This window comes from Pinus tabuliformis, chromosome 9 (genome assembly GCF_031772625.1).
Source record: "Pinus tabuliformis cultivar Carrire ecotype Pingquan chromosome 9, CPIR1, whole genome shotgun sequence".
NCBI lineage: Eukaryota > Viridiplantae > Streptophyta > Pinopsida > Pinales > Pinaceae > Pinus > Pinus tabuliformis.
This window is the reverse complement of record NC_142307.1, coordinates 93,598,307-93,607,688: the sequence shown is the minus strand read 5'-3', so window position 1 is coordinate 93,607,688 and position 9,382 is coordinate 93,598,307. Positions and strand designations below refer to the sequence as shown.

Here is a 9,382-nt window from a genome sequence, read left to right as displayed (position 1 = left end):
CATGGGCTTGGTAGCAGCGTGGTAGACTATGTTATTTCCGATCTCCCTTTACGCAACGAAATAATAAATTTTGACATCTTAAATGACCACGAGCCTGACTCTGATCATAGGCATTTACTTATAACTCTCAATTTTTTCATGCATAGAGATCCCATAAAAAATAATCCTTATAGCCAAAAGAACTTAATTTTGATAGAAATAAAAACAATCTCTTTCTAAATGAATTAAAAACTAATTTGCTTCCTTTATCTAGTATAGACAACATAGAAGACCTCTATCATAATTTTACTACAACCCTCTCATATTCTATTAACAAGTTCTCAATTGAAGTTTCAAATAATAAAAGAAATAGCAAAACCAACCCATGGTATGACAAAGATTGTAAAAGTGCGAGGAGAGCAATTAAGGAAGTTGTTGACGAATCTCTTAAAATGGGCAAGATAAAAATATACAAAGCCGTAACTAAAAGGAAAAAGAGGCAGTACATTCGTAAAAGACAGGAGAATCTCTTACACCTCTCTATGGTAGCTCCTAAGAAATTTTGGAGGAAGATTCTGACTAGGAAAACTAAAGATAATAATAAAATTTCTTTACATGATTGGAATTCCTATCTTAAAAATCTTTATGAATCTCCAAATGTCATGGATAACTTTGAAACCCTACTCACACAAAAAGAAGATTTCTCATTAGAAGACATTGATTTTGGGGTTAAACGCCTGGAAAATGGGAAAGCTAAGGAAATTGAAGGTTACCAGGCAAAAATCTTAAAAATTGGAGGTCCTGTCCTCATCCCCCACATCCACAAGCTTTTCAATCAAGCAATCAAGCAAGGGTTCCCTAAACCATGGACTGAGAGTCTCATTATCCCTATTTTTAAAAGTGGGGATACAAATAACCCCTCTAATTATTGGACAATTATGATCAGCACTCTCTTAGCCAAGTTATATGGTATTATTTTGGAAAAGAAGTTGAGCATATGGCTTGAAAGTGAAGGTAAGCGGGCTAAAGGCCAAGCGGGTTTTAGAAGGCATCACTCAACAACATACCACCTCGTTACGCTTAGGATCATTATGGAGGAATGTCGTAATGATAAATCCAATCTCTTTTGTTGCTTTGTGGACTTTAGAAAGGCTTTCGATACGGTTCCTAGAAACAACCTTTGGAATAGATTAGAAGAGCTAAAGGTTCCTTTCGAGTTGAGAGCTACCACTATAAGGTTATACGAGAATGTAATTGCCAAGCTAAAAAGCAATGAGGGGTGGTCGAAAGATATTAAATGTAATATCGGAGTTAAACAAGGTTGCCCCCTCTCCCCTACCCTATTTGGCATTTACATCGACAAGCTTGAAGGTTATTTAGAGGAAGCAGGATTTGCGGGCATGATCTTAGCTAGGATAGTCATCATCCTTCTTCTCTATGCTGACGATATTGTTCTTCTCGCAAGGTGCCCATCTGATCTTGATAAGCAACTTAGGCTTCTTAAGGATTTCTTCTCTACCATGGGTATGACTGTTAACACTGACAAAACAAAAGTTATGATTATCAAATCCATGAAGGACACTTACGCTAATTTTATGTATGATAGTAATAACTTGGAGGAAGTGTATTCTTACAAGTACCTAGGAATTGACATTCATCACAAGCTCAACTGGAACTATAGCATTGAGAAAAGGATTAATGGGGGGTGGAAAGCTTATTTTGGTCTTGAAAATAATTGTAAAACGACAAACCTCATAATGTGGGATAAAAAGAAGTTCCTCTTTGAAACTTTAGTCGCTCCTGTTATCTTATATGGATGTGAGATCTGGGGTTGCAGCATCTCTAGAGAATCCTGGAAAAAGATTGAGCAAATCCAGAAGCGTTTTATAACATATAGCTTGAAAATTAAAAGCAATACACCCTATCCTATTCTCCTTATAGAAGTAGGTCTTTCCCCTATCAAGAGCCTAGCTATGACTAGGCTTCTGTTGTACAAGCACAAACTCAATAACAGAGGAGATCATAGACTTCCTAAGTTAGCTTTAAATTCCAGCCAAAACCACCCAAGCAGGGGTGGTATAAAGACACGAGGGCCTGGTTAAACCATTGGGAGATCAACGAGAATGATGCATTACAAAACATTAATAACATTAAAAATATTGTTACTTCTAAGTTCAAAGAAAAAATGTGGTGTGAGAAATATTTAGCAGCTAAAAGAAAATTAAGTTATTATAAGAAGGTCATCAACCCCACCCTAGAAGATCAAAAGTATCTCTCTGTTTTAACTAGCTCAAAGAAGAAAATTAATATAGCGAAGATTAGAACGAACTTTCATGAGCTCCATAGTGAAACAGGTCGTTGGGCAATTCCTAAAACACCATGGATGGAAAGGATCTGCCATCTCTGTGAGAATAGGAACATCGAGGATGAAAACCACTTCATTTTAGAGTGCCCCGCGTACAACCACATTAGATCTCAGTTTCATAATCTTTGTCGCAATATTGACCTTCCTAGCCTTTTACGATGTCAAAATTATAGTGAGCTCGGGAGGCTTCTCTCCAAGCTTTTTGAGAATGGGAATAAAATCTTAAATCAAACTAAATAATTTGTTTCTTTAGGTCCGATAGACCAAAGTTTGGTCCCAGTGGATGTTAACCACCAGCACCACCACCATCACCATCATATTTAAAATTTAATGTAAATCAAAATTATTTTAGATAAATATTTTTTCTTTTTATTTTAATTTAATATATAATTTTTTTTAAATAAAGTTATTTTGAATTAAATATTAAATTTATATATATATATATATATATATATATATATATATATATATATATTAAATCAAGTATCATTTATACTGTATATCAAGTTTATATTTAATCTGTATTTAAATACCATTTATATAAATATATGTTTAGAAGACCACTTATCCTGAATATTAAGTTTATAATTTAGATAATAAAAAAATTACTTTTTATTCTAATTTAATCTATATTAATTTTAAAATATAGTTATTTTAAATTGGATATTAAATTTATGTATCTTTAGCGAGGGCAATAGAGTTCATTGTTTACTTTGAATCAGATCCAAATCTCGCAGTAGTCGGATATAGAGTTCATTGTTTACTTTGAATCAGATCCAAATCTCGCAGTAGTCGGATAAGTTTACGCCATAGAAGCAAGGGTAGAAAGCACAAGTAACACACATAGTAAAAATATTTTAAATCAAGTATCACTTATACTATATATCAGGTCTATATTTAGTCTGCTTTTAAATACCACTTATAATATATATTTAGAAGACCACTTAAACTGAGTGTTAAACCTACAATTTAGATCAATAATTTTTCCTTTTATTTTATATTTATATATATAAAGTTATTTTAAGTTAGATATTAAATTTTAAATCAAGTATCACTTATACTATATATCAAGTCTATATTTAATCTGCACTTATACTATATATCAAGTCTATATTTAATCTGCACTTAAATACCACTTATAATATATATTTATTTAGAAGACTACTTAAACTGAATGTTATGTCTACCATTTAAATAAATAAACTTACTTTTTATTTTAATTTAATCTATATTAATTTTTATTTAAATAATATTTTTTCTTTTAAATTGAATATTAAATTTATATATATTTTAAATCAAGTATCACTTATACTATATCTATATTGGAGTTGTCTATAATGGGACTTTTTGGAGATTCCGGTGACGGAATCCGGCGGAAGAAATTGAGGTTAAATCTTGATTTGTTGCAGTTAAAATGGTTTTTTAACTGCATATTTGGATTCAGCACCCTCGAAAACCCCTGTGACGCTTTCATTGTGCAGAAACTAGCTATCAAACCTGCGATTCCAATAAATTCCTGCCGGATTTCGACCGGAAAAACCCGCCGGAAAGACTTTCAAAAAATCGCGTTATAGACAACTGCTATCTATATTTATTCAAAATAGAAAATTAGTTACACTATAAACTGAATGTTTAAGGACCACTTAAACTAAATGTTAAATCTAGAAACATCCGTAATCACTATATAACATCACAAAATGTGGCCTATCAAACAATCCAGATTTGATTTGATTCCATTCCGCAAACACTCCCTCGTTATTGTGAATTGCCTCCAACTCCAACGATAATATAAATTTCTTCATCAACCAACGGACTGTATATTCTAAAGCTGCCGATTAGATATAATAATAATCATTCATGGATTTTGGACCTGGTAGATCTTCTCCTATTATATTAGGTGTTGTTTTTATTATATTATTAATGGCAATACTCTCTTCAACGGCCTTGGCTGCCCCTGAAGCTGATCTGCTGCACGCCTTCCCGGGCCAAACACATGCAAGCAGCACCTTCAAGCAATACAGCGGATATATTACCGTTGATGAACAACATGGCAGAGCATTGTTTTACTACTTTGTGGAGGCTGAGTCCACCCATCCCCAATCAAGGCCATTAACATTATGGCTCACTGGAGGTAATGATATATATTATCAATAATTTGCGGGATATTTAACTATGAATTTGCTATATAATTTGCTGGATATTTAACTATGAATTTGCTATATAATTTAATTTTACTACTTTAATGATCTGTTCTGTTAGGTTGGGTATTTAACTATAAGACATTACGGTTGGTTAATCTCTTAGAAACTTGGAGAAAAACCAGTATTCAGTTACTAGATTTTCCCAGTATATAGTCACTTCAAATTCTTAGATACAGTTTTCAAAGTCTCAGATACAGTTTTGCCGTAAGGTGAATGAAAATTCCAGAAATTAGAAATCAGCGAATCATACCATTAAAATTGTATTTTAATTCTGTTGAATAACTAAAAAGGGGGGTAATTTTTTAAGGTGAAAAAACATGCATTCACTCACTTTTCCTTCCTTTCTATTAACGGACGGGTTCAACAAAAACTAGAAATAGAAATATGGGTTTAGGGTTCAACAATACTGGGTTCCCAGGATGGAGTTTTCTTTGTACGGCGGTTGGAGAAAACCATAAATTCAAACTCCACCGTTAATTTCACTCGACTGCCGACAAACCGGCAGGACCCACGTTCGGTCTCTGTTTCGATTTTGTGGAATGAGGAGTGTTCGGAAGGACCCACCTCCGATTACGGGTCCACCTTCCTAAATGCAGCGGAAATCAGGAAGACGCGCATTAATTTGGCTCGCCTCCTCTGCAACGATTTTTTTCCTTCCGAAAAGAAATCAGAGCCTCAAACCCAGGAGGTTAATACGCCCAGGATGCACACCCTCTAACAGATGAAATTTTAAGGAAAGTAGATCATATGAATAACAGATAGATGAAATTTTACAAGGAATTAGAGTGAAAGATGACAACATTTTTTATTTGGAGGGGTAGAATATGGGGATCATGATGCAAGGGGATGATATAAAATCATGCAAATGTAACTACTACTATTTTATGTAAGTTGTTTTTCCTTATTGAAAAAAGTTTAAGACGTTGCCGAAATTTGAATTGAATATGGATATGGAGGACAATGCAGGGCCTGGATGCTCATCACTTGGGTATGGAGGATTCATGGAGCATGGTCCTTTTAAACCCGGGGGTCACAATGGCGAACTTTTGTTGAGAAATAAGTACTCTTGGAATACAGGTAACAACTCTGTTTTTTCTTGGATTGATTAGCAAAAATTTCCATGACTTGAAGGCTCAAACATAACTAGAAGCTAACTATATACCATGACATTTACTATGTGCAATTCCTTGAAACATAACTAGAAGCTAACTATATACCATGACATATACCATGTGCAATTTTATTGATGACAGAAACAAACATGCTATATCTAGAGAGCCCAGTTGGTGTGGGGTTTTCTTATTCCAACACTACTTCAGACTACCAGTATTATAACGATGCAATGACTGGTATGCTATTTGTTATCCATATTTCTTTTTGATTGCTGCAATGAAATATGTTCTTAGATTGATGATCATGGCGACTGTAGTTTTTGGGCAATATTGAATAAGATTATAACTGAACAGCAAGTGTCAACTAATGCAGCTGAAGACAACCTGTCTTTCCTTTTGAATTGGTTTGAGAAATTTCCGGAATACAGAGGTGTAGATTTTTACATAACAGGGGAGAGTTATGGAGGTATGACCTAACGTTATCTTTTAACATATATTATGCTCACTTGTTCTTTTGAGCTCTTTAAAGCTGTTCATGTTGGTTGTTGTGTATCTTGTTTAACACTAACTATGTTGGTTGATGTAATCTTGCAGGACACTATGTGCCTCAATTAGCAACTCTTGTGATGGAGCACAACAAAAAGCCCAACATCAAGCCCATTAACCTCAAAGGAATTGCTGTATGTCTATCTTCTTTCACAACCATTTTAGGATTCTTCCAATGATGTAGATTTTGTTTACCTAAAGCTCATGTGATTATGGCATTCATTAACTACAAAGGGTCAGTCAACCGGGACAACCTTCATAATGAATGTAGCTAATGAAAAGGTTAAGGGCTTTCATTTCTAATCGTGCTATTGGGCAATCCCTATTAAACATGGGTTTTGCTTTCTATTTTAAGCTTGCTAGGCTCAAGGTCCAGCTTGAAATGTAACTCCATTCCATGTTAGTCTTGTAAGGCCTGTACCAAGGGTAAAATCACCAAGGAGATTTGAGTAATATTATGTTGTTGAGAGAATGTGCATTTCATCGTGAAACAATGAGTTCTTTCTCATGGGGGGCTTTTGTTTTTATTGTTGTAATCAAATCTAATCTATTTGTTTATCTATCAGTGCTCAATCCTTTGTACTGACATTTGCTTTGCCCCTTAAATTGCTTGCAGATGGGCAATCCTTTGTTAGACATAGATATCAGCATAAGCAACGATGAATTCTTGTGGTCAAATAGTCTCATCTCAGATGAAACTTACCAACTGACACAGTCTATGTGCAACAATTCCAAAAGGTGGAGGGAAACATATGTTCTTAACAATCTGTCTGAGGATTGCCAATATGTGTTCAGCAAGGTGAAAAGTGAAACTAGAAATATAAATTTGGAAGATGTTTCCTTGGGGTTATGTCTAGATGCTGGAGGATCCCAGGCAACAGGTTCTAGAAAACCAAGGAAATTTCTACATCAGGTAAGTCATTTACTCATCATAAATACAATTTGATGTTGAGATTGATAATCAATATGTGGTAGCATTGATTTCAGCCACTGTTGTTTCAGCTAGACAGAATTCTTCAGGATTGATCTCTGTTGTTGTTTGACAGGTTGAACATACTTTCAATAAGATTGACCTGTGCATACACTTCAAAATAAACCAATATCTGAACAAGCAAGAGGTGAAGAAGGCACTTCATGCAAACACTAATCTACATTGGGAAGCCTGCTCTCGGTATGTTTTATAGCATTTATATATTTGTTTGGTTTTGTATTTAGGATTATGCATTTTTATTTCATTACTAAGCAATCCAAAATTTATATCAAGAAAGATGCATCATGGGGCCAAAATTCAGTCACAGAGAATCCCCCTCCACTTCCCCTCCCCCACAAGAAAATTAACATTTCTGCTTTGTGCTACTTAATTTATATTTTTTAAAGTTTAACTATTGAATTCTGATAAATTTGCAATAGCTAACACTAAAATTGGATTTAGGAAATTCCTCTATGATCAAACAAACAGAGGAATCAGTATGATACCAGTCCTCTCTGATCTTCTAAAGGCAGGTCTACGCATTACACTTTACAGGTAAATCGTGTTTTTGAAAGCATTATTAATAACACTATATTATGTTCCAACATTGGATTTACTGAAAGTCAAATCAAACCTACAGTGGAGATCAAGATTCAAAGGTGCCATTTACAGCGACAAGAACCATTGTCGAGAACCTGGCCAAGGAGCTTAACTTATACACAGTCATTTCATATGCCCCTTGGTACAATCACCAACAGGTAAACTCTCATCTTTTTTATGTAAGAACTCTGGTTATAAGCGGCATTTATGTAGATAGTGCTGATTAAAATTCAAAATTGAGCAGGTGGCAGGATGGACTCAAGCATACGGACATTCAGTGAACGGCAAAACTGAGAGTATTTTGACTTACGCAACTGTCAAGGGTGCAGGACACGAGGTTCCATATAGTAAACCATCTGAAGCATTGACTCTATACAGATCTTTCATCAGAGCATTGCCTTTGCCTGCTTCGGGAAATAGCCTCTAGTGCAAAGCCAAATAAACTACTACGTTATTCTTATAGAAAAAAATAGATGTACCCTGTAGTGCAATGGCATTACTTCATATGTTAATACTGCATTGAATTGGTACAGAGATTTCAACGTTCATCAAAGGATTGCCTTTGTCTTTTTTCAGGAAATGGCCTCTACTATAAAGCCAGATACACTACATTATTCTTAGACAAGAAATATTTGTACCCTATAGGGCAATGCCAGATGCATTTCTTCATATGTTAATACTACTTGCTCTGTTCTTTCACCATATGTTGTTCGTTATTCATGGTAGTGCTTCCTTATGAATATAGCGTTTTTTCTCAATTTTGCAAACTTAAAGAGTATTGCAAAAGCAACCCAATAGATCCTAACCTTGCTAATCCAGTGAAACCCAAGCTTAAAATCATGCCTTCACAGTAATGGTGGGCCAGAATAACCTAACAAGGGAGACGACCAAGCTTTGTGGCAAATCCAAAAGAGACCAAGACACAACTAGAGCCAAAAAGATGAACCCAAACGCAATCATCTCTTCCCCAAACCCAGTTTCCTCAGGTTGTATGCCATCTTTAGCACGCATGATAGGAATGAGTTTATGAAGTTATTAATGAAGTTTTTCAATCATCAAAAACCATTTTAATCTTACTCTCTTCTGATTGCATTGGAAATCTCAATACTTACTGGAAATCTCAATACTATGCGTAAAACATTTTCTTAAAACATGGAGATATGTGAAATGTTTTATTTATTGAATTTGCATACATGGAGATTGATGTTTGACTTAATCCTCTATTAAGAAATTGCTTGTATTTTCCTGGACAAAGTGGGATCAAGGGCCATGTTTTTCCTTAATCCCATAGAAAGTAGGGCATGTTCTTTCTTAATCCCCTCTAAACAAAGTATAACAAGCTATGGCCCAAGTGAAATGATTCCCCATGGGAAAACAACGAATAAATCCGGGCTCTTTTTGAACAACTGGAATTGAGAGCACTATGTTATTCCTTAATCTACGCTATCGAGAGCCATATAATACAAACACGTTAGTCTTTCCCAAGCTCCAAAAGGAATATGTCATGCCAGAATCGAAATACATCCATAAAAGGGAAGCATTGCATTCATTGATTTCGATCAGTTGTGCTTACACTCTAGTTCCTTAAGTTATCTATGGGATGTGACAC

General features: G+C 34.8%; 1 protein-coding gene across 1 annotated transcript; it reads left to right on the top strand.

Moving 5' to 3' along the window:
* Positions 1-4,295: 4,295 nt before the first annotated feature.
* Positions 4,296-8,221, top strand: LOC149147257 (serine carboxypeptidase-like 46). The gene is made up of 10 exons (XM_089439129.1): positions 4,296-4,475; positions 5,502-5,622; positions 5,799-5,894; positions 6,031-6,123; positions 6,252-6,337; positions 6,820-7,116; positions 7,250-7,374; positions 7,636-7,728; positions 7,814-7,931; positions 8,018-8,221. The coding sequence occupies exons 2-10, from the start codon at positions 5,547-5,549 to the stop codon at positions 8,198-8,200; spliced, it is 1,167 nt and encodes a 388-aa protein (XP_089295255.1). The 5' UTR covers positions 4,296-4,475; positions 5,502-5,546; the 3' UTR covers positions 8,201-8,221.
* The last annotated feature ends 1,161 nt before the right edge of the window (positions 8,222-9,382 follow it).